Source organism: Hypanus sabinus, chromosome 8 (genome assembly GCF_030144855.1).
Source record: "Hypanus sabinus isolate sHypSab1 chromosome 8, sHypSab1.hap1, whole genome shotgun sequence".
In the NCBI taxonomy this organism is placed as follows: domain Eukaryota; kingdom Metazoa; phylum Chordata; class Chondrichthyes; order Myliobatiformes; family Dasyatidae; genus Hypanus; species Hypanus sabinus.
Genome location: NC_082713.1, coordinates 45397053 through 45423884, shown reverse-complemented (window position 1 = coordinate 45423884; position 26832 = coordinate 45397053). Strand labels below are relative to the sequence as shown.

General features: G+C 40.2%; 1 protein-coding gene across 2 annotated transcripts in view; it reads right to left on the bottom strand.

Annotated features, from left to right (window-relative positions):
• Positions 1–26832, bottom strand: part of dlg3 (discs, large homolog 3 (Drosophila)) — a 502957-nt gene that overhangs the window by 198829 nt on the left and 277296 nt on the right. The window contains exon 1 of one of the 2 annotated variants that reach the window (XM_059977051.1): positions 21748–21852. The exons of the other annotated variant lie outside the window; for it this stretch is intronic. Coding sequence (XP_059833034.1) covers positions 21748–21779 — 32 coding nt within the window. The 5' untranslated portion in view covers positions 21780–21852. Of the gene's footprint in view, positions 1–21747; positions 21853–26832 lie in introns of those variants that run through there. 2 annotated transcript variants of the gene reach the window in all.

Genomic DNA, 26832 nt, shown 5'->3' with positions numbered 1-26832 from the left:
GGAGAAAATCCAACAATCTAAGATGCAAAGGGACTTGGGAGTCCTTGTGCAGAAGGTTAAATTCTTGAAGGTTAAATTGCAGGTTGAATCGGTGGTGAGGAATGCAAATGCATGTTAGCATTAATTTCAAGAGTTCTGGAATACAAGAGCAAGGATGTGATGCTGAGGCTTTATAAGGCACTGGTGAGGCCTCACCTTGAATATTGTGAACAGTTTTGGGCCCCTCATCTTAGAAAAGATGTGCTTGCATTGGAGAAGGTCCAGAGGAAGTTCACAAGGATGATTCCTGGAATGAAAGGGTTATCATACAAGAAATGTTTGATGGCTCTGGGTCTGTAATTCAGAAAGATGAGGGGGGATTTCATCAAAACCTTTCGAATACTGAAAGGAGTATACAGAGTAGATGTGGAAAGGATGCTTCCCATGGTGGGAGAGTCTAGGACAAGAGGGCACAGCTCAGGTTAGAGGGACGCCTTTTCAAAACAGAGATGTGGAGAAATTTCTTTAGCCAAAGGGTGGTAAATTTGTGGAATTGTTGCCACAGGCAACTGTGAAGGCCAGGTCTTTGGGTGTACTTAAGGCAGAGACAGATAGGTTCTCAATTGGACATGGCATCAAAGGTTATGGGGAGAAGGCCGGAAACTGGGGTTGAGGAGGAGATTAAAAAGAAAGCATCAGCCATGATTGAATGGCGGAGCCGATTCAATGGGCCAGATGGCCTAATTCTACTCCTATGTCTTATGGTCTTATAATATCTCATCTGTAAATTATACATATGGCTGAAATTGAATGCATCAACGTGGATATAACATTGCTGAAACTGAATTCAATTTAAATACCTCTGAAATGCCATGGAGGTGGTCTTCCAATAAACTAGATACTCCTTTAAGCATGTGGTCTTATATACATATTACGTCATTTCCTTTGTACAGCAAATTTGATTTTTAAAAATGTAAATGTGAATTTAAGATAATGTTTACATGCTTAGCCTTGCTATCCGTGCATTATTTACTTCACTAAATCTTCCCATTCTTTTGTAAGCATCGAGGCTTAACATGCTCGCAGTCAACTGACTTGCAACATCATTTCTTTGGCCAGAGACATTATCTTAAATCATTGGTATGGTGCCATTAATCTAATTAAAGGGAACAACATTGACACATACATATCGAAAATCCAGAGGTGTCATACAATGTTGATGATACTATACAGAGTTAAGAAAAGTCAAATCGTAATTTGTGTGCTCTTTCTATAATGCTGCAAAGGGGAATTAACTGTTGGCTTATGAAAGTAATCAGTATCAGTGGGCGGGGGGGGGGGGGGGGGAGTTAACTTCCTTCTTTTTCAGCTAGTGTAGATCCAAAACACTTACCGAATCCCAAAGTAACTCTCCACTCATGTGTGTTTTGTTGGCTTTACTGGCAGCTAGAGATCAAATTCCAGATTAGTCCAAAAAGTCATGTAAGGATGACACTGAGGAAATGGTGGTAAAGTGACCAAACGTAGAAGATCCATCTGTACCAACTGATGGTCATTTTAATATAAGCAGAGCACAAACCTGGCAATCTGAGCTCTTCTCCAAATTCCAGCTCTCCAAGTCATCCTTACTCTCAAGTACTGATAAATTGTCCATCAGTTATATCATTACACAGGTCATCTCCATACCTTACTACTCCTCACTGCATGCAGAAACTATCTAAGAACATCAATGCTACAATGCACACCAATTAATATTTTGCAGCTTTAAGGCAAACTAACTCACCCACATCACTACATTGGCCTCACAGCAGTACACTGTGTATTACATGAGTAAAGTTCTTACTACTAAGAAGCAGCATATTACCAATCCCAAGTCATAAATGCTTCAGAGAATTTTTGAGCAGATATACAAGGATTTTGTTGGGACTGGAAAACTTTAGGAGTTTGAAAAAATTCGATTAGGTGCAATGGTTAGTTTTGGAACAAGGAAGTTGATGGGAGACATAGCTGGGATGCATTGAACCATGCAAAGCACTGACAGTAGAATTAGAATTAGAATTTTATTTCTTACATTCATCTCACAACGTGAGGGAGTAAAAAACCTTTATGTTGCTTCTCTGTTGCTATGTAAGTAAGGGAAATGTGGGAGGATATTGCCCAAACAATAAGATTGTATACATATTTGTTTTGTATACACATATGCACAGTCAGATATGTAATCAGATCAATGTGTATTGATAATTCTGATGGCCTGCTGAAAGAAGCTGTCCCATAGCCTGTGGGTCTTGGCCTTAATGCTGCTGTACCATTTATCAAACAGAAGCCGCTGAAACAGTTTGTGGCTGGGGTGGCTGGAGTCCCTGATGATCCGCCAGGCTCTTTTACTTACTTACTTACTTAACTTTACTTTTATCGTCACCAAACAATTGATACTAGAGCGTACAATCATCACAGCGATATTTGATTCTGCGCTTCGCGCTCCCTGAAGTACAAATCAAAGTAAATATAATAAAAATTTAAATTATAAATCATAATTAGAAAATAGAAAAGGGAAAGTAAGGTCCGGATATTTGGAAGGTACGGCCCAGATCCGGGTCAGGATCCGTTCAGCAGTCTTATCACATTCAGAAAGAAGCTGTTCCCAAATCTGGCACCTGCTGCTGTAAATGTCCCCAACAGAGGAAAGTTCACATCCACAGATGCGCTGAGCTGTCTGCACCATTCTCTGCAGTGCCTCGCGATTGAGGGGAGTACAGTTCCCATATTAGGCTGTGACGCAGCCAGTCAGGATGCTCTCAATGGTGCCCCTGTTGAAACTCCTGAGGATTTGAGGACTCGTACCAAACTTCTTCAGCTGTCTAAGGTAAAAGAGGCACTGTTGTGCTTTTTTCACCACACAACCAGTATGTATAGTATAAATACAGAGGACTATAAGAGGTCAAAAACATTTCACTCAGATTTTGGTGGTCTAAGTTTCACTGTCTGAGAGGGTTGTAGAGGCAGGAGCCACCATTATATTGTTCTTGAACAGACAGGACCATTGATCAAATATTAGAAGGTAGGATTAGGATAGTTAACTCTTTTTTGAACAACTTATGATAGATTAAATAACTTTCTGCTATATTATATGTTTTCTGTGATTCTGTTCTGTGATGTGAGCCTATGGAAGAAGAGACAGGAAGATCTGATTATGGCAATGACTCTCAACACTGACAACTGGGTGTTTCAATTGATATCTGTCGGAAACAGTCTTATTTCTTGTCAAATTTACTACCTGTTCTAAGACTCCTCACTTTATCCACTATTCCAAAGAACAACAACTTTTGCCAAGAATTTTATATAAATCTGACAGCTCAGAATTTAGATAAATGATTTTTGTGCATGTGAATGTGAATTTGAAGACCACAAACTAGCCATTTCTGGTATACAGAGACTGCGCTCATTTTACTAGTACTGGTAGCAGATGGTATCATTTACTTGAAATGCGCAACTAAAATCACTTTTATTTTTGTTCTGCATATGTATAGTTACAAATTAGGAAAAAATATATTTGCAAAGTAAAAGCAGTTAAGGTCATTCCATTTAGTATTTTAATGTTATGAGGGAATATGTGAAAACTGGCAGAAGTTTGATTCAGCAAGACTGGTTCCATTTTATGCTAGAATTGTTAAATTTAATTATTACAAAGTTTAAAATAAAACAAATAAAATAGTGAAGATGAAGATTTCTGTATTTTATGACTAGCAGAATAGATTAAATGAACTCCTGGGGTACTGTTCCGATGGCTGCAGAAAACACAAAGTTATTCTACACAATGTGCTACTATACATGTCAAAGGAACGTTGCATGCTGTACTAAAGCACGTAGCCAAAGGGCTGTGTACAGCGTTCATACACAAAACCAAGAGGCACCATACAATGATGAGCAACATATTGTCATGGAGCGTTATACGCTTCATCACAACACATGTTTACAGAATCATATCTAATCAAGTAACTATTAACAAGCTAAGAAGCAGGAGGCAAGAAAATCCTACAGAAGGACAAATAAATTCTGCAGTTCTTGGGCATTTTCATTCTTTTCGTAGAATATGCATCATTCCAGCAGAACAAAATGCTGGAAAAGATGAGAATCCATGGAACAAGAAAGGGACATTCAACTCATTCAACATAGCAGAAAGAGTTGACAGCAAATCCCAGCTCTCAGTGAAACACCTCCGGAGGCTATGCCAGCAATATCTCAAAGTTTATCCACATTTTAGATGACATGCCAAATCTTCATATACTTCTAAGAAAGTAGAGGTGCTGTCATGCCCTTTTTTTGTAATGTACATTTTGGACCCAAATGCTTGCAGTGATACTGAATTATTTTGTCAACTGGGTTCTCAATTTTATTCCAGGCATTGACTGCTATTGCACCGTTCTCGTACCGACTCTCAGCATGTATCTGGACATCTTCCTGGTTCTTTGTAGATATGGTGCATCTCTTCCACTTTTCACCTCCTTTATCAAAGCTATCTGAAAATCCGGCACACATACTTGCTTTGCCATTTTTCATGGTTTTTCACATCAGTCACTTCAAGCACAAATGACAACTCCTGCTGCAGCTACAATGAGTCTGTCTCCGTTTGAGTAGTCAAGCTAGCATTCACAGGCGCTAAGCATTCTCAATGTTGACACATCCACATATTGAACAATGCAGTTAGCACAGGCTGAATGCAGTAGTCATTTAAATAAGCAAATGGAACTCAGTTGGCTTGCTGCCTGCATAGTATTCAGCAGGTGTGGATTAACTCTGTGTGCTGATCACCACATCCATTTTGAGCTGTGAATGAATTCATCCTCACCAATGATCCTCAACATAACCAGGATCTGCAAGGCACAAGTAGATACCAGGATCTGGAGTGACAAACAAACCGCTGGAGGAACTCAGCAAGTTGAGCAATATTTATGGGTGGGGAAGTGGTGGGCAGGGTGAGGAATCAAAGTCAATATTAGTTACCAATATTCAATTATAAATATTTATCAACTGAACATTCAATATTCAATCATCAATGGAGAGGGTCAGCAACTTTAAATTGCTTGGTGTTATCATTTCAGAGGATCTGTCCTCATCTCAGCACATAAGTGCAATTACGAAGAAAGCACGGCAGCACTTCTACTTCTATAGAAGTTTGTGAAGATTCCACAAGGCCTCTAAAACTTTGACAAGCTCCTTTCGATGTGTGGTGGATAGTATATTGACAGGTTGCACTATGACCTGGTATGGAAACACCAACGCCCTTGAACAGAAAAGCCTGCAAAAAGTAGTGAACATGGCCCAGCCCTCACCACCACTGAATACATCTACACAGAACACTGCCGCAGGAAAGTAGCATCAGTCATACTCTCTTCTCGCTGCTGCCATCAGGAAAAAGACGCGGGAGCCTCTGAACCCACAACACCAAATTCAGGAACAGTTATTAACCCTCAAACATCAGGCTTTTGAACCTGTGGGGAAAATTTCTCTCAACTTCATTCACCCCATCACTGAACTGTTCCCACAACCTATGTACTCACTCTCAAGGACTCTGCATCTCTTGCTTTTGATATTTATTGTTTATTTATTTATTATTATTATTTCTTTTTCTCTTGTACTTGCACAGTTGGCTTTATTTTGCACATTGTTTGTTTGTCCGTTCTGTCTGGTGCGGTCTTTCTATTACATTTCTTGGACTTAATGAATTTGACTGCAAGAAAATGAATTGCAGGGTTGTGTATGGTGACATATATGCATTTTAATAATAAATTTATTTTGTCTTTGAGATTCTTGGAGTGTGGTAGCAAATTATGCGTTCCAAACATTGATAAAGCGAGTAATTGGTTTATAAGGATTCTTCACACTGATCTCCTCCAAGCTGACCTACTATGCCTGTTGTCAGGGACATCATGACCAGTGTTGAGAGAGTAGATGATACATTGCTGTTCACTTAATGGACAGAAGATTCACTGGGCTTCAGCATCTTCTCATTTTTCTCAGATTTTCCCCATTAAGCAAGACATGTGTTGGCATTATTGTAGCATTGAAAAGTACCAGGTTTGTTTAGTCTATGTTAAAGTAGCCAGGAGTTAACAACAGTGAATATGGTAGCCAGAAATTTGTTAGGAATTTTATAGGCAGGACTAAGCAGTGTTGTGAATCTGTAAGAACTGTAGAAGGGAGGCAAAGTGGGCAGTCTGGATGGAACTATATTACGTTTTCATGTGATTGTGACTGCCTTACAACTAGAAAGATTTTTTTCCTGCATTTGCTGGGGAAGATTCAGCCTACAGTGGTAAAATAGGGTATCCTAGTGAATGTGCTGTGGTAACATTCCAGCTGAATACTTAAGTTGGACTGACATATAACAGAGAGAGACATGTCACTACTGCAGTATGCTGGAGACAGGAGCAAAATACAAGCTGCTGAAGGAACTCTGTGGGTTAGACAGTATCTGTAAAGGGAAATTAACAGTTGACATTTTGGGTTGACACCCTTCATTTGGACTTACAATGTGACTTTGGATCTGACTTAGACTGGGGTTTAGTCCACAGAATTAGATTTTTAAAATAAACTAAATTCTAATGTAGTCTGCTACATTAAAATTAATCCTGATTTTACTGCATTTATCCCTGTTTTGCATACTCTGTTTGGGGATCATTTTAAAATTTTTCCTTTGACATACTGCTTTGCAGATGACTGATTTATCCTGTGCTAATCAAATATATGGAAGAGAATGCTTTGACAATACACTACCACCCACACTAGTAATAGTGCATGGCACGATAAGATCTGCAAACTATTCAGGTCACTAATCTGCTTCAGTTACTTAGAACACTTTGGTTATAATCACTAAACACAGTGGCCAAAAATGTAATGATGTGCCAAACACCGCACTGCACTTTCTTTGAGTTGTTAGCAAGCTGAAGCTGAAGATAACACAGGATAATTGTAACCAGGTGACCGTTGAATATCCATTTTTTTATTGTTAAAGTACACTTATATATTCACCTTGGTAACACTAAAATAGCTGCCTGTGCCTGTAAGAGAAAACAGTGATGTCATTTTGCATGGGTGGAGTAGAACAAAGAGTTGCCACGTTCTAGAAAGGACAACGTTCGAATGCTTTTTCCAGGTTTGGTGAGGAAAGGTGAATAATATTTGATAATATCCATGTAAATTTGTTTATACTTGTTTGTAAATCTAGAATATCAGTAATTTGACGTGTTTTACATGTGGATGCTTTAGATTTTTGCGAGTAAATTGATCAGCACTGGATAGCGAGATTGTGAAGTTCCTTAATTGGCCTACTAGGTTAGTTTTTTAGTAATTCAACTAAAAGGCAATATATTGTAAAAGTTTATTTGTCTGTCTTTATTGTTTCATGACCAAATGTGAATGTAACAGAGTAATGTGAATGTGTTAATCTCTGTTCACGTAGTGTAAGCGAGGAGAACTCATTTCAAGGTCTAACCTAGATGTGTTTGGAAGCTAAGCACGTGTGTGCCAAATGTGAGTACATCTCTTAGTTAAGATGAGATGTATTTATTCATATTTTTGATGTTGTGTATAAGGTACAGGGTTGGTGGGATTCTAACATTATTTGTATTGTTTATTTTTAGAATTGCCACTACCATATTGGTTTTGTATATTTTGTTTTAGTTATTTTAATACTGCACACATAACAAGGGTGTGGTCTGAAGTTAAATGAGATTGTAATAGTGGGTACTGTTTTAATTTATTTTGTTGTTTTTATTTTGATACTCTCTTTCTGCAATAAAACATCTAAAACAGATAAAGGAATTTAAGACTCAAAAAAGTATTTGTTGTCCTGCATGTGTATTTTTCCCCAGGCTACAAAATAATAGTGCCATTCAGAATCAGAATCTGCTTTATGATCACTGGCATATGTTGTGAAATTCGTTGTTTTTCAGCAGCAGTGCAGAACAAGACATAAAAGTGATTGTGTTGCTAAAAATAAATAAATCGTGCAAAAAAAGGAATTATGAGTTAATGTTCATTGGCCATTCAGAGATATGATGGCTGTGGAGAAGAAGCTGTTCTAAAATATTGAGCGAGACTTTTGCACATCCTCTCTGATGTTGGTACTGAGAAGAGGACTAGAGTATTGTAATGAGCTTCTTTTACTTCTGGGAAACATCCCTTACCCAATACATCCCGCCAACATTAATCTGATTCATCATTTGTGATAAACCTATAGATATGTAGTGGAGAGTATACTGACTTGTTACTGCAATGCTTTTGGAAAAAAAGGCCTAAAAAAAAGTAATGGATACAGTACAGTCTATCATTGGTAAAGCCCTCCCCACCATTGATCACATCTACAAAGAATGCAACGTCCCTCATCAACGACCCCCAGCATCCAAGCCATGTTCCCTTCTTGCTGCTGCCATCAGGAAGGAGGGACAGGAGTATCAAGAGCCACATCACCAGGTTCTGGATCAGTTAATACCCCTCAACCATCAGGCTCTTGAAACACAGGGGATAACTTCGCTTTTCCCAACAGTAAACTGATTCAACGCACTATCGACTGTAACCATTGGACTGTAACCTACCCAAACAGAATACAGATTCAGCCAATTTCAAGCATTTCATCTCATGTTCTCTATTTATTTATTATTATAATCATTATTTTTGCTTTTTATATTCGCAGTTCGTTGCTTTTTACACATTGGTTGTTTGACATTTGTGTGATGTTTTTCATTGATTCTATTGTGTTTCTTGAATTTACTGTGAATGCCTGCAAGAAAATCATTCTCATGGTGCTATATGGTGACATACATGTACTTTGATAATAAATTTACTTTGAACTTTGAGCATTTCATATGCCATATTTTATCTGCTGTACCAAAGGAAACTGATATTCCTCAAGTAAAAACATATCACTCATCTTGTGAATTTTTTCTGCACTCCATGGGTGACTCCTTCTCCCCAAGTACAACACTTTTGATTACAATCAACCTTTGGAATGGCTGAGTCCTGCAAACAGCTCACATCTCCGAGCCTGCATGCTCAAGATTATCCTCCTTCATTAAGTAATTGGAATATGAAATGTTAAAAAAATTACAAAGCCCTCGTCAATTGTGAGACCTGCCAGGAAATAAAAAGACAGAAAGAGTATGTCCTGGTTGCATTCCCCTTTCCTTTTCATCAGGTTCATTCTGATGCTTTTCGCCAACCACTTCTGCTCATCACTTGTTCACTGGGGGCTTTCGCAAACCCTACCAAGTGGCACTGTAGTGTAGCAGTTAGCACAGTGACCCAGGTTCAATTGCTCCGCTGTCCGTCAAGAGTTTGTACGTTCTCCCTGTGACCATGCGGGTTTCCACTGGGTGCTCCGGTTTCCTCCCACATTGCAAAGGCATTCGGGACGGTAGGTTAATTGGTCACATGGATGTAATTAGGCAGCACAGACTCACTGAGCCATTTGGGCCTGTTACCATGAGGTATATCTCTAAAATAAAACAATAATAAGATCCAAAAGGATGTGTAGCATGCAGCACAGTCCACTGTGCTGTGTAGCTACCAACACATTGTTTCAGCGCATGAAGGGCCAGCCCTGTCATGTGTTTGTAAGGCTCCCATTATTTTCACGTTATCCGTGTGCACAGATTGGCCACTGGAATAAAAAGACCCACAAAATCAGCAAATTCAACCTGCTTCTGACTGACTGATAGTTGCTAAGTTACAGCAGCTCAGTACAACTAGCTGATGAATATGGAATGGTAGCACCATCACTGTTGCTAGGATACTGGGTGACAACTTTCACTTGCTGTCTTGGGCCTCACAAAAATGTGAGGAAGTGGAGTCCCTCTTTGTCTTAAAAAGAGGGCAGAATGGCCTTGCAGCGCCCACAAAACAGCCAGCAGTTCTGACAAGGTTGTATTCCCTCTCTTCACAAAGCTCTCCAGAAGAAGAGGAGGAAATGCCAAATTCCCGTGAATAACGGAAATAGAGTCTTCATTCACTGGTTTTTTACTGTCACTGAGGTACAATGAAAACCTTTGCATGCCATCCATACAGATCATTTCATCACATCACTACATGAAGGTGCTACAAGGGGAAAACAGTAACAAGGCACAGGATAAAGTGTTACAGTTATAGAGAAAGTACAGTGAATACATCTTGGAGTTATAGAACTTAGACATAAAAGAGCAAAATTATTATAATAAAAGTAATAAGTAGATCAGCAGACAGCAGCTTGCCATGAGTCGCCATACTCGGAGCCATCTAGCTAAAGTTATACAATGGTGTTTGCATTTTGAAAATATCTTCCAACTCTAGCCTGAAAGGTACCAGATATGTAAATGTTGATGGTCTCAATGACCATAACAGCTATTGGCGATGCAGTTCTTGCTTGTATGAGACTGTAGCTGTGGATTCAGCAGTGAGGTCCAATTGTATGTAAATGCCATACATAAATGAGCATTTTGCGCATGTGAAGTAATTACGTTTACACATAACAAGCAAACGTGTTGGCTATTGTCAGTCTGCAGTGAAGTGCACACATGTATTCTTGAAGTTCCTTGAGTTTCTCACTGTTGATGGAAACTTTTAGCACTATAATGTCATCTCACAGACCATCTCCACATAATGGTCAACTACTGCGAGATTGATTGTCAGCTCAAAAATCCTTTGAAGTGTGTCCTGATCATTGCTAATTGATGGCTCTGAGTTACAGAACTCAAAACTTTGCATCCATGGATGAGAGAATGGCTCTGCCATTGACTTTCTTCCAGGGTGCAGTATGAATCACAATTAAAATGAACAGACAGAAACACTAATAACAGGAGAATTTAATGCATAGAAGTGACAAGCATAGAATACAGAACCTTTGAGTGTAGCAGTATCATCACTGAGGCAAGAAATGGGGGGGGGGGGAAATGGCAGACAAAGCACATACAGAATATATTAACAGCCTAGGAATTGTACAATTGGGCATGCATGGTCCTCATTGTATATATGGCCAGAATGACGATGTTCATCACACTAAGCGTATGCTCACATTAAAAAGGAACTAGTTAATGTTCTAAGAGAATGTGGGAAAGTGGAGGTGTGAGTAGTGACACAGTCATGGGTATACAGAGAGTAAAGAAGGGGGCTTAGTACACAACCTGAGGGCAATTGTGTTGAGAGTCAGAGGGGCGGAGGTGAGAGAGCCCACTCTTACCACCTGCCTTATTCACCCCCTCGGAAGTTTTTATGCGTTATGTTTTACAACACTGAATCACAGTTGATGTAATTTGGCTTTTTTGACACTGATCCACAGTGTCAAAGTAAAAACAAATTTCTACAAATTGGTCTAAATTTATAACAATTAATAAACACAAAATAATTGACTGCATAATTACTCACTCTTTTCAAATTAGCATTTAATAGATGCACCTTTGGCAGCAATTACAGCCTTGAGTCTGCGTGAGCCTTGAGCCTTGAGTCTCTTATCAGCTTTACATATCTAGACACTGCAATTTTTGACCATTCTTCTTTACAAAACTGGTTAAGCTCTGTCAGATTGCATGGGGATCATGAGTGAACAGCCCTTTTTAAGACCAGCCACAAATTCTCAATTGGATTGAGGTCTGGACTCTGACTTGGCCACTCCAGGACATCAACATTGTTGTTTTTAAGCCATTCCTGTCTTGCTGGAAAACAAATCTTCTCCCAAGTCGCAGTTTTCCTGCAAACTGCATCAGGTTTTCCTCCAGGATTTCCCTGTATTTTGCTGCATTCATTTTACCCTCTACCTTCACAAGTCTTCCAGGGCCTGCTGCAGTGAAGCATTTCCACAGCATGATGCAGCCACCACCACGCTTCATGAAAGGGATGGTGTGTTTTCGATGATGTGCAGTGTTTGACTTATTCCAAACATAGCCTTTAGTCTGATAGCCAAAAAGCTCAATTTTAGTTTCATTAGACCATAAAACCTTCTTCTAGCTGACTTCATAGTCTCCCACATGTCTTCTGGAAAACTCTAGCCAAGAATTCATGTGAGTTTTTTTCAGCAGTGGCTTTCTCTTTGCCACTCTCCCATAAAGCTGTGACTGGTGAAGCACCCGGGCAACAGTTGTCGTATACGCAGTCTCTCCCATCTCAGCCAATGGAACTTGTAACTCCTCCAGAGTTGTCTTGGTGGCCCCTCTTCTTGAACGGTCACTCAGTTTTTGAAGTTGGCCTGCCCTAGGCAAATTTATAGCTGTGCCATATTTTTCCATTGACTAACAGTACTCCAAGGGAAATTCAGTGACTTGGAAAATTTCTTGTACCCATCTCCTGACTTGTGCTTTTCAAAAACCTTTTTGCAGAGTTGCTCAGAGTATTCTTTTGTCCTCACACTGTAGTTTTTGCCAGGATACTGACCACCAGCAGTTGGCCATTCCTGATAAAGAAGCAGCAGCTGAATGACCTTTGGCTTGTGCCGGACAGTGCGGAGTTAATCGATCGGAGTTACAGGGGAGTAGTCACCCCGAAGTTGCAGGAGAAATGGAAATGTGAATAGGCCGCTAGCTCAGAGCAACCCTTTGGCCATTCCCCTCAATAATAAGTATAGCACTTTGGATACTGTTGTGGGGTATGACCTCGTAGGGGAATGCCACAGAGACCAGGCCACTGGCATTGAACATAGATCCGTGCTGCAGAAGGGATAGAGGAAGAGAGGAGCAGTAGTGATAGGGGACTCAACAGTCAGGGAAACAAACAGGGTATTCTGTGGATGTGAGCAGGATATCTGAATGGTATGTTGCCTCCCTGGTACCAGGGCCAGGGACGTCTCGGATAGTGTTTACTGCATTTTGGAGAGGGAGGGAGAGCAGCCAGATGTCTTGGTACATATTGGTACCAATGACATAGGAAGGAAAAGCAAAGACATCCTGAAAAGAGAATTTAGAGAGCGAGGTTGAAAGCTGAGAAGCAGGACATCCAGGGTAGTAAGGGTTGAGGGTTGAAACAGGATGATTTGGCAGAATAATATGTGGCTGATAAGCTGGTGCGGGGGCAGGGCTTCAGGTTCTTGGATCATTGGGATCTCTTCTGGGGGAGGTATGACCTGTTCAAAAGTGACGGGTTGCACCTGAACATGAGGGGGACCAATATTCTCGCGGGCAGGTTTGTTAGGTTTGTAGGGGAGGGTTTCAACTAATTTAGCAGGGGTGTGGGAACCAGTGAAGGAACTCAGGATAGGACGATGGCAAAAACCAAAGATAGCATGCAGTCAGACTGTCAGGAAGGGCAGGCAAATGAATGGGACAGAATTGCAGCCAGCAGGGTCAGGATCAGTGCATTAGGGATGCAGAATGAGAAAGAGTAGCAAACACAGTACTCAAAGTGTTATATCTCAATGCAGGGAATATAAGAAATAAGGTGGAGATCTTGTTACACTGTTACAGATTGTCAGGTATGATCACTGAATCATGGTTGTACCTCGGAGTTAAGTGTCCAAAGTTACACTTTGCTTTGGAGGGACAGGAAGGAAGGCAGCAGGGGCGGCGTGGCTCTGAGAATGACATCTCAAAGAAGACACCATCAATAGAAGATGAGACATAGGATTGGAAGATGTTGAGTCCTTGTGGTTTGAATTACAAAACTGCAAGAGCAAGAGGAATCTAATGGCTGTTATACACAGCCCTTGAAACTGTAGTTGGGATGTGGACCACAGATGACAACAGGAAATAGAAAAGGCCTATCAAAAAGGTAGAGTTATGATAGTCATGGGAGATTTCAACATGCAGGTCGATTGGGAAAATCAAGTTGATAATGGATCTCAAGAGAGTGAGTTTGTTGAATGCCTATGAGATGGCTTTTTAGGGCAGTATGTCAATGAGCCCACTAGGGAATCAGCTGTACTTAACTGGGTGTTATGTAATGAACCAGAAGTGATAAGGGAGCATAAGGTAAAGGAACACTTAAGAGATGTGATCAGAATATGATAGAGTTCAACTTGAAGTTTGATAGAGAGAAAGTAAGTCTGACTTAGCTGTATTTCAGTGAAGTAAAGGAAATTACAGTGGCTTGAGAGAGGAGCGGACAAAGCCATTTGGAAGGAGATGCTGGCAGAGGTGACTGCAGAACAGCAATGGCGTGAGTTTCTGGGAAAATGAAGACCTTAGAGGATAAATGTAGTACAAAAACAAACAAATACCCAAATGGCAAAACAGAATATCCGTGGCTGACAAGGGAAGTTAATGTAAAAGCAAAAGAGAGAGCATACAACAAAGCAAAATTTAGTGAGAAGACAGAGGATTCGTAAGCTTGAAAAAATCTACGGAGAGCAACTAAAAGACTCATTAGGAGGGAAGAGATGAAATATGAAAGCAAGCTAGCAAACAACATCAAAGTGGAGAGTAAAAGCTTTTTCAAGTATGTAAAAAATAAAAGAAAGATGACAGTGGATATAGGACCCTACATAATGAGGCTGGAGAAATAGCAACAGGGGACAAGGAGATGGCAGATGAACTAAATGCATATTTTGCATCAGTCTTCACTGTGGAAGATGCTAGCAGTGTGCCAGCTGTTGAACGGTGTGAGAAAAGAGAAGTGAGTGCAGTTATTATTACAAGGGAGAAAGTGCTCAAAAGGCTGAAAGACCTGATGGTACATACTTCACCTGGGCCAGATGAATTGAGGTGTCGGTAGAGATTGGAATCTGGCATGTGCCAGAGGACCAGAATTGTCACTTCATTCTTTAAGAAAGGAGGAAGGCAGCAGAAAGGAAATTATAGACCAGTTAGCCTGACCTCAGTGGTTGGGAAGACGTTGGAGTCAATTGTTAAGGATGAGGTTATGGAGTACTTGGTAACATAGGACAAGATAGGACAAAGTCAGCATGGTTTCCTTAAGGGAAACTCCTGCCTGATGAACCTGTTGGAATTCTTTGAGGAGATTATATGTTGGATAGATAAAGGAGATGTAGTGGATGATTTATATTTAGACTTTCAGAAAGCCTTTGACAAGGTGCTACACATGAGGCTACTTATCCAGAGCCAATGGTATTGCAGGAAAATTACTGGCATGGTTAAAGCATTGGCTGATTGGTAGGAGGCAGCAAGTGGGAATAAAAGGATCTTTTTCTGGGTGGTTGCTAGTGACTAGTGGTGTTCCACAAGGGTCAGATTTGGGACCACTTCTTTTTCTGCCATATATCAATGATTTAGATGATGGAATAAATGGCTTTGTTTCCAATTTTGCAGATGGTATGAAGATTGGTGGAAGGCCGGGTAGTATTGCAGAAACAGGTAGGCTGCAGAAGGACTTGGACAGATTAGAAGAATGGACAAGAAAGTGGCAAATGCAATATAATGTTGGAAAATGCATGGTCATGCACTTCGGTTGAAGAAATAAATGCATGGACTATTTTCTAAATGGGGAGAAAGTACAGAAATCTGAGATGCCAAGGGACTTAGGAGTCCTTGTGCAGAACGCCCTGAAGGTTAACTTGCAGGTAAAGTCGGTGGTGAGAAAGGCAAATGCAATGTTACCATTGATTTCTAGAATACAAGAGCAGGGATGTGATGCTGGGGCTTTAGAAAGGCACTGGTGAGGCCTCACCTTAAGCATTGTCAATAGTTTTGTGCTACTTATCTAAGAAAAGATGTGCTGGCACTGAAGAGAGTTCAGAGGAATTTTCTCAAGGATGATTCCAGGAATGAAAAGGTTAAACATACGAGGAACATTTGATGGTTCTGGGTCTGTACTCGCTGGAATTTAGAAGGATGGTGGGGATCTCACTGAAATCTTTCGAATGTTGAAAGGCCTTGACAGGGTAGATGAGGAAAGGGTGGTGGGAGAGTCTAAGACAAGAGGGCACAGCCTCAGGTTAGAGGGGCGCCCTTTCAAAACAGAGATGCCGAGCAATTTCTTTAGCCAAAGGGTGGTGAACTTGTGGAATTTGTTGGGTGTATTCAAGGCAGAGCTTCATAGGTTCTTAATTGGACATGGCATCAAAGGTTACAGGGAGGCGGCCGTTGAGTAGGGCTGAAGAGTTGGGGGAGGGGAAGGATCAGTCATGATTGAATGGTGGAGAAGTCTCAATGTGCCAAATTGCCTATTTCTGCTCCTATGTCTTATGGTATTTTTACTACAATCAATTGAAATATCTTGACTGCACACAGCTGATCTCTATTTAAGTAATTGTGTGACTTCCAAAACCAATTGGCTACCCTAGTGATGATTTGGTGTGACATTTATTGTTGTTTTGTATGTCAGGTGCTTTTCTCTTCATACTTTTAACTGGCTTTTGTCTAGCCACTCCTTCAATTTGTGGCCACAGCGATGGACAGCGGCAATACTGTAAAACCATCTCAGATCTTGGTGAGAGGGCATGTTTGGACCAGGTGGAGGACGTCTTGGGTTGGGGCACCACAGGTGCAAGCTGGGGTTTGCTGATAGCCCCATTGGTGTAGTCATATTAAAGAGACTGAATACTTATGCAATCAATTATTCTGGGCTTTATATTTGTAATTAATTTAGATCACTTTATAGAGATCTGTTTTCACTTTGACATGAAAGTCTTTTTCTGTTGATCAGCATCAAAACAAGTCAACTTAAATCCACTTTGATTCAATGTTGTAAAGCAATAAAACATGAAAACTTCTGGGGGGGTGGGTGAATACTTTTTATAGACACTGTAACTAGAGCACTGCCACCAATCATGTAGTGTAGGAAAAAAAACTCACAGGAAAGTTATAAGAGTGAGTCTGCAAAACATCAAAACTGGTTCAGCAAGTGTCTTAGCATAAATACACAAAAGAATCTTTCCTCTAATGCCTAATTGCAATACATTTTTCAGTTGGCAAATGACAAGTTCTGCAAGGCAGAGGTATTGATAATGTAAGCAAGGCAGTGAGGAAAATACTTTTCATTTTGTAGAGGAGGTTCTCAAGCAACTTCATCACTAAACCTGAAACTTAAATAGAGTAAAGGTGTCTTTGTTCAAGTAGTAATAGCATTAAAGAAGAATGCCAAATATTCACAACTTATTAAGGACAAAATCATTGTAAAAATTAAGAACTATGAAAATATGACTGAACAAAGAGCCATTCTTAGATATAATTCAATATTTTAGAAGTTTAGCAACGCTTACAATACTATCTATATGTAACATAATAAGAAGTTTGTGTGTGGTGCCTCACACTATGGTGTAGTTATATAGTTGTATGGTGTATGTTATAACATGGATAACAGAAACACAGAAACATAGAAAAGCTACAGCACAATACAGGCCCTTCAGCTCACAAAGCTGTGCCAAACATGTCCTTACCTGAGAAATTACCTAGGGATACCTAAAGCCCTTTATTTTTCTGAGCTCCATATACCTGTCCAGGAGTCTCTTAAAAGACCCTATCGTATCCGCCTCCACCACCGTCACCAGCAGCCCATTTCATGCACTCACCACTCTCTGCGTAAAAAACTTACCCCTGATATCTCCTCTGTATCTACTTCAAAGTACCTTAAAACTGTCCCCTCTCGTGCTAGCCATTTCAGCTTCGAGATAAAACCTCTGACTATCCACACGGTCAAAGCCTCTCATCATCTCGTTCACCTCTATCAGGTCACCTCTCATCCTCTGTCGCTCCAAGGAAAAAAGGCTGAGTTCCCTCAACCTATTCTCATAAGGCATGCTCCCCAATCCCGGCAACATCCTTGTAAATCTCTTCCGCATCCTTTCAATGGTTTCCACATCCTTCCAGTAGTGAGCCGATCAGAACTGAGCACAGTACTCCAAGTGGGTCTGACCAGGGTCCTATACAGCCACAACATTACTTCTCAGCTCCTGAACTCAATCCTACGATTGATGAAGGCCAATGCACCGTATGCTTTCATAGCCATAGAGTCAATCTGCGCAGCAGCCTTAAGTTTCCTATGGACTCGGACCACAAGATCCCTCTGATCCTCCAAACTGCCAAGAGTCTTTACCTTTAATACTAATATTCTGTCGTCATATTTGACCAACCAAAGTGAAACACCTCACACTTATTTGGGTTGAACTCCATCTGCCACTTCTCAGCTCAGTTTCGTGTCCTATCAATGTCCCGCTGTAACCTCTGACAGTCCGCCACACTATCTACTACAGTCCTCAAACTATCCAACCTTTGTGTCATCAGCAAATTTACTACCCATCCCTCCACTTCCTCATCCAGGTCATTTATAAAAATCATGAAGAGTAGGGGTCCCAGAACAGATCCCTGAGGCACACCACCGGTCACCAACCTCCATGCAAAATATGACCCGTCTACAAACACTCTTTGCCCTCTGTGGGCAAGCCAGTTCTGGATCCACAAAGCAATTTCCCCTTGGATCCCATGCCTCCTTACTTTCTCAATAAGCCTTGCATGGGGTACCTTGTCAAATGCCTTACTGAAATCCATATACACTTCATCTACTGCTCTTCCTTCATCAATGTGTTCATAAATCCTGCCTCTCAGGATCTTCTCCATCAATTTACCAACCACTGAAATAAGACTCACCGGTCTATAATTTCCTGGGCTATCTCTACTGCCTTTCTTGAATAACAGAACAACATCCGCAACCCTCCAATCCTCCAGAACCTCTCCCATCTCCATTGATGATGCAAAGATCATCGCCAGGGGCTCAGCAATCTCCTTCCTCGCCTCCCACAGTACCCTGGGGTACATCTCGTCCAGTCCCAGTGACTTATCCAATTTGATTTCCAAAAGCTCCCGTACATCGTCTTTCTTAATATCTACATGCTCAAGCTTTTCAGTCTGTTGTAAATGTTTAGGATAATGCTTAAGGGAGGCTAATAGCATTTGTGTTTTGCACTCTAGAAAGAAAGTGAGAAAAGGAATCACATGCTATCACATAGCAATCTCAATTCACATTATATCTGTTTGAAAGGTGCAAGAATCATTGATGATTCATTAATTTTCTCATACCATCCAGTCTCTTTTGGCCAAATCTTCGAAGAGATAAATTTTCCAAGATTGTTCATGTCTAGTTATGAATAATCATTTAGCTAACTTCCTATTCAAGCAACGCATCACATTTCACCACAGAATTCACACTAGATCAGCTGCAGCTGTACCATAGACCTCAATGTGTTTGAGTTCAATGTAGCTGAGCTGAGAAGAGAGAATGCAGAGACAACTGTTGGAACAGGAGCAAAATCATGATTCATAAACCCATCATGAAGAGGCAAAGACAATTTTAGACAATACAAGACAGTAAGAGGCTTGAGACTAACAAAATACATACGGACATGGAGAAGTGAGAGATTGGTCAGACTTTACAAGTGTGTAGGATATGCTGAAGAATATTTTGTGCAAATTGGTGAAAAGTCAGAAGAGTCCATGATTTTCAAATGATTGCAGTAAGAGATTTTTGAGAACTCACTGAGGAAATATGTGATGATGGGCTATTTTCAGGTGGATATTGACTAGCTACTGAAGTGGAGACATATCAATAGTGAATTAAGTCAGGGTGTCAGAAATTCATCAGATCAAGAAGTAACTACTGTACAATGGCAGAGAAAATGCAGTTAAGAATGTCCAACCATCTGAGGAAGCCAGTTAACAGACCAAATCTTGTAATTGCTGCTTATCTGTGAAACACTTCCTCAAAGGGGGCAAACAATGTAGTATACTTAAATGTAAATAGGTAAATGAGTGAAGTTTAAATGTGACATAATGGCATAACATATGTGCGTGTAAGCACATGTGTTAGTTGTACATAGTCTCCAATAATACACTGCTATTGCATGTTCTGCAGCTCCTGGTGTTGCATAGTGATTATCAGAGGTAGCACTTGGCAGGAGTGTGACTAGTTTAGATATTTCCTCCAATTACAGTAAGAAAATATCTCTAAAGAACTGGCTGATATAGAACAAGGAGCAGCAAGGCACTGCAGCAGACCCTCCACCCCACAGTATCTCTGCTGAACACATTGCCAAAGTAAATCTGCAGATGATCCACATCCCTCTATTCCCTACTTATTCATGTTTCTAAAGCTTTATAAATGCCACTATCTTATCAGCTTCCACCACTACCCATGGCAGCCCAGACCATCTCACACCTCGTTCTTTTCTGAGGTTCAGTCTGAAGAATTGCTCCCTAAATATGTCCTGTGGATTCCAGATTTTCATCCATTTTCAGCATCTTCTCCTGTTCATTATCCTCTCTGCTCATCTTCAAAAGACATTGTATACTTTTAGATGTGTGCAAATGTTTTGAAAATGTCATTCACCATCTCCATGGAACTTCGCAATTTGAATCAAGTATTGGAAACACCTGAAGGGTTTAGAATTGTCACAACAGCCAGAAGGAAAAAAAAACATTAACTAGCAGATGACCTCTAAATTGCCTGTTCTTTCATAAAAAGGCCTGGCACTGGGAGTGCGGGTGGCTAGGGAATTTGGGGGAGGTACGGTGTTAGTAGCAGGGAAGAGTTGACTGAATAGGAAACTTTCCTGATGTTGTACGCACTAATCAAGTGAGGTCATCGGAAATTAAAGGCTGGAGAACTGATATCCAAAATGCAGCATTGGGGTCAGATCAACACTCCACAACCTTTGATTGGACTACCTAGCAAACTAGTGGTGGATGGACGCCAATGTGCAGTATTATCCTCACGAACATGGTGTCCACTGCATGTTCTTATATGTTATGCAGATGACACTTTGGAGTTTACAGATACTCGTAACACCCAAGGGCTGAACACCAACAAAACAATATCTCATCTATCATAGATTAACATGAGTTAATGGTTAATTTAAAAAAAAAATCAGTTTCATACATTTCCTTTGTATGATATCACTGTACATCCATTCAACATTCATGCCAACATCATGGTGCTTTAAAGACTTAAGAGGCCGCTGACGCAGGAATTTGGAGCAAATAACAATCTGCTGGAGGTACTCATTGGACCCAGCAGCATCTGTGGGGGGAAAGGAACTCTGCATCAGCCCTGCGATATACAGTTTCTGAAGGAAAAAGTTCCTTTTCAATTTAATTTCTCTCTCACTCTCCAAAATTCAGCCCACTAGTTTGTTAGCTTCAAGTTTGACTTCAGCTGCACAGGAGTAAATTTTACATGCAACAAATAAATTTTGCCCAAGTGCAAATATATTAGAATACCAGAAATACATTGAAATAAATGAAGAGAAACTCTAGGTAGATTGACTGCCTGTCTCTAGTAAATGCCAGCTGTGCATAAGGCCCAGGGGTACTGCAAGGCCTTGCGAGGGTTACATTATACAATCTTGAGTGAAGTGCTAAATCTCCATGGCATTACAGGATGCTCCAATAACGTTGTTTCAAAACTTAGATTCACTGGTCATCCTTCCACAATTCTACAGTTCAAGGTGCTTGAAATTTCACACAATATTACAAATGTTGACATCCAAGTGTTACAGGATTACAGCTACAGGTTTTGATTTAAATTGCACTCCCTCAAGCTACTTTATAATGCTAACTTTTGTATTGGAGAAGATATTGCTAAATATTACAGTTGTTTAGATTCTGAGCACTGGATCTCAGAGTGGTGCTATCAAGTAGTGCTTCCTAGTAGCGACTGACAAGCACCTTTTATGCCTTGCTAGTTTCTGTATAGAGTGCCGCCCATAGGTTTGGAAACCTGCAGGCTGCTCCATAACCAGGAAGTACATTCTTAAAGGTGCAAATTAGCTAATCTGCTATTGCTGTACTTCATCTTTACCACATTTGTAAGCCTCAGACAACATACTATTCACTGAAGAATATCACAAAATATCCTAGTACTCACACAGCCCCTTGGTATTGAATATCTTGAGACATAATTGCTCCGGTTTCCAGCCCACACCCTGAACTTGATTATAACTTCTGTAGCACAGTGGTTATTGCATAATCCATCACTCCACCTACAGGCACACAGCAATCCAATCCTATACCATGCTGGCTAGAACACCTAAATGCAGTGGCCGAGAGATATGAAAGAATATTTAAATTCATCAGTGGAGATGGGAGGGGATTAAGGTCGTCGTGAGAGGGTGGGGTGGCAAGAGAGAGAGAAAGAGGAAGGGAGAGGGAGGAGGAAAGGGAGAGGGAGAAGGAAAGAGAGAGAGATACAGAGAGACATGTAATATCTTGATGCAGGGTTGGAAGAAGAACAAGGGATTATACTTTTCTGAACACTTAAATAAAGGTATATGATTAGCTGTCTGGTTTCCACAAAAACTCTACCATTATGTTCAGGACTTTCATTAAGGTAGCTTAGGTGCTCACCTGAAGCAGCAGGAAAAACCAAGTAAGTATCTAAAGTAGTGTTGCAGTTTAATATAAAACACAGATGCAGACACACAAATCTGTACTTTACGTGTTACTACTTAGCTTAACTTGCACAAACCTGGTTTAGCACAATTTAAAGCAACACTCATCTGTAAGTACTCAGAATATGAACCATAGTTATGTTGGCTGGATTATTACTTTGGTGAATTGTACTGCTCTGGAAACTGCTGTCATCCTGCTTTAATCTGCTTCAAGCATTTTAAGACTTTTTCCCAGTTTATAAGGGCTCCACACACTTAAAGAACTGCTCTTCCTTTCTGGTTCTGGAATAGAGCAGTCTGGGCTTGGAAAGTAATGTGTGTGCAGGCAGTAGCATCCTGAACCACGAGGAGCCTGCAATGACCACTGCATTCCTACATGCTTTCAGCTGGCAAGACACGGACTTTGAGAATGTGAGCAAAATGGTCTACCAGTATTGCCTTGGACTCTTTCCAGATTATAGCAGGCAGCATCAATCCTTAAGGACCCCTATCACCCAGAACATGACTTCTTCACATTGTTACTATCAAGGAGGAGGTACAGGAGCCTGAAGATACACACCCAATGTTTCAGCCATCTAATATCTGAATGGACAATGAACCCATGTACACTACCTTAATATTCCCTCCCCCCATACTTTCTGCACTACTTATTTATTTTGTTTCTTTTTTATTTATCTTATTATAATTTATAGTTTTTATTATTATGTATTGCAATATACAGTTGCCGCAAAACAACAAATTCCACGGTATATGCCAGTGATATTAAGCCTGATTCTGATTAATTTATCAATAAGTTGTTGACACTTTTTTTTGCCAAGGCAGGTAAAGTTATAAATATTCCTGATGGCCACTGTTATATTTTGTAACACCATGTGGTGGTGTGACAATGTATGTCATTCACGTACTTTTTACATATAACCTGTAATCATTATGTAAACAACAACAAATATAAAATCAAACAATATATTTATAATATTATTTAAATATTACTGAAATATTAAATGCACTCCAGCCACCTACAGCCAGCAGTAAATGGCTAGTTATCCTGCCACAAATGCAAGCTTCCCCAAGTTCATACCTTGACTGACCACAGCCATACATGATTACAACACATAACATTAAGACAGCTCCTATGGCTATCCTAATCTCCTTGGTGTCTAATCACCATCAGCTCAACACAGAAATGCATAACAATTTCCCAGAGAGTCACCAAATGACTATAATCCAGAGCCTTCCATCCCTGAATGACTTTGATGTGGCAAGTCAAAATCTGCTTCTTGATTTTATGGCTGGGGTTCAACTTACTTTTAGCCAATGAGCATGGAGTTTATAGTGTCATGGTGAGGCGAAGAGAAAGACCCCAAAGCCAGCCTTTGATTTACCACAGAGCAAGGAGGTCTTTAGTCATCTGACGTGGAGGATTTTGACAAGAGTAAGAATGGAGCGACAGCTGTTGGCTACCTGCAGTCAAAGCTTATTGGCATCAGATGATTAACCAACACTGCAGTTGATCTAATCCTTCCTCTAAGGTCTAAACCAATACTTTCAACTATTTGCAGCCGTCCTTTTGTGCGAGACTTATGTTGCCTCTGCAGCTTCAGCATGGCTCATGGAAGCCTCTGATATTTAAATCAGAACCCCAGAAGTATTTATTTGTGGTAAGCGCTCTACAGGTGCCCAACAGCAGGCTTTTGGAATATTGCCAGATACTGGTTGACATGGAGACAAGAGGGGAGATGTGCTCACAGCTTGTTTCATTGAGATTGCAGGCTGGCAGGCAGAAGAAGCAAGCTGTGAATAGGAAGGGAGCTGGTCATAAACAAAACCTGTCAAGTTCTGGTGTGGGGCCTGAAGTGAAGATGTAATTTGAAAGAGGAGGATTGCCCCATTGTAATTGAGAAGTGTGATTGGAAAATATCAGAAACGTTAGGAGGCAGAGCAAGTGCTGTGATGAAAGAAGAGTAAAAGGGGAGTACAACATCCTCATTTACTGTCACATATAGCCACTGATAACACCACAGAACTAATCTAATGGTAGGCCTCGACAAAAGGCATTAGTACAATTAAACTCAACACAGAGTGCAGTGACAAATCAGGCAGTCAGATTCACTAGCATCTCACCTCTAGAATGTTCTGAACTTACAAGTTACAGTGGACATTCATGGTAGTGGAAGATGTGCTGAAGAACAAAGTGCAGGTGGGCACCATTTCCTCACTAAACCACCAGCAACATAATATACACTGTCTAATATGTTTTAGTGTTTTGATCTGATTTTTAAACTGATACATTTCCCAAAGTCTCATGCTGTCAGTATGCCAGTGCATTTCAATAGCTGAGGGGTAGATTTTAATATTGGACAGTTTCTGAGCAGTGGGTGAATGGAGTAAGTCAACGTCCTACATGATGTCAGGATGGAGAAGTCCAAGTCAAGCCAAGCCAAGTTTCAAAACCACCAGTAAGTCAGCCAACATTCCCAGCAGTTGGAGGGCTAGAATTTTTTTTACGGCCCTATGGTAAAAAGTGTGTTTGCTGCAGTTTAAATATTTGGGCTTAGAGTCTGTTTCAGGCACAAGTAACCATGTTTGATAGCTCAGCAAAACAAATCTTAAAACTATTAAAACATTTATCTTTTAATTTATATTATTGGCCTTTAATTTCATCATACCAATTAAATATTGTTTAAATATGTATAGTTACATTTTTATGCAATTATATATTTGTTTGTTTACTTTATTTATAAGTATTTAAATGTATCTTAACACTATTTAATTGTTTCTGATAACCTGAGTCATTTAGAAAGTTTCATAGGCCTCAAAGGGCCAGTGGGCTTTAAGGTTTCACTGACATAGACCATTCTATGTCATTCTACAATCCAATCCATGGGATTGCGACAGCTTGGCTTGGATATGGGGAGGGCAATACAGTGCATTGACCAAGTCAAAACCAATCCATTATTCCAGAAGTAGAGGAGTTAACGGGACAGTAAAACTTCAGCTTAGACTTTACATGAGTCTCTAAAGAGAGGAATGTACACCACTTTGCAAACTGCTCAATTTAAATTCCAACACCATAAACAAGATGACATGTTACATGATGGCCCATTACTAATATCAGGCAAAAAAATCCCTATAAGGTTCCTGCTTGATATATAGACACATAAGAAGGAACTAAGTCTTTGATGACATAAGCCTTCTTTCTCATTCCTCTTTTCAGCAAATGTCTTCTTTCCATGAGCTTCTTTTAGATAGATATCTGATGGATAGGGGAATAGGAGCTAGATAGATATCTGATGGATAGGGGAATAGGAGCTAGATAGATATCTGATGGATAGGGGAATAGGAGCTAGATAGATATCTGATGGATAGGGGAATAGGAGCTAGATAGATATCTGATGGATAGGGGAATAGGAGCTAGATAGATATCTGATGGATAGGGGAATAGGAGCTAGATAGATATCTGATGGATAGGGGAATAGGAGCTAGATAGATATCTGATAGATAGGGGAATAGGAGCTAGATAGATATCTGATGGATAGGGGAATAGGAGCTAGATAGATAACTGATGGATAGGGGAATAGGAGCTAGATAGATATCTGATGGATAGGGGAATAGGAGCTAGATAGATATCTGATGGGGAATCAAGGGATATGGGGACAAGGCAGGGACTGGGTATTGATAGAGAATGATCAGCCATGATCTCAGAATGGCGGTGCAGACTCGAGGGGCCGAATGGTCTACTTCTGCACCTATTGTCTATAGTATGAAAGAGCAAGTATCAGCGTTGAGGGGAAGGACGCATCTAAACTGTTGGCCTCATGAGGCCAGTGCCTTAAAGAACATGCGAGGCCAGTAAGTAGACTCATGGGTGGAGGTCCTCCTTTCTAAGGAATTATTCTTATGCTTTCAATTTTTGTCTGTCATTCATTTACTCACTTAAACATACCTGATGACACTCCAACATTACATCCCACCACGTCTTACACACAAACTCTGCTTCTCTGCTATCATTCTAAAATACTTTTGTTCCAATCCACAAGATGACAAAGATTAGAAATGGCATAATCCAATATCCTGTACACCCTTGTATTAATTATGGCTTAAAACGTCAGAGGATAACTTCCTAGGAAATGTAACAAATTCTGTTGGCATAACTTGAATAAGTCCATTAAAAAAAAGTCTGTTAGTAGCAGTGCAATGAATATTTCTTCATATGTGACATTTCCAGTCAAAAGTTAACAGCCAAGGAGGAAAAAAAATTATGAGTCGTGTCCTCACCTTCACCTTATGTTTGACGGTAACAAGATTTAACAAGAACACATTGCACTTTTTTGAAGCCTTTTGCTAATTATGATGCAAATATTTGAGAGATAAGTCCACATATTGTTCAAAATTATATTTAAGACTGAAATTCTGTTTTTTATAAATCAATTCCCGGATCCTAGTCTCTAAGACAATATGGCATTTATTCTCTTTTGTGGTAATAATTCATGTGCTACTTTGTTCTTTCTTAATCAGCAGTTAATCCATTCCACATCTCTCAATTCTTTTCATCTTATGGTCCA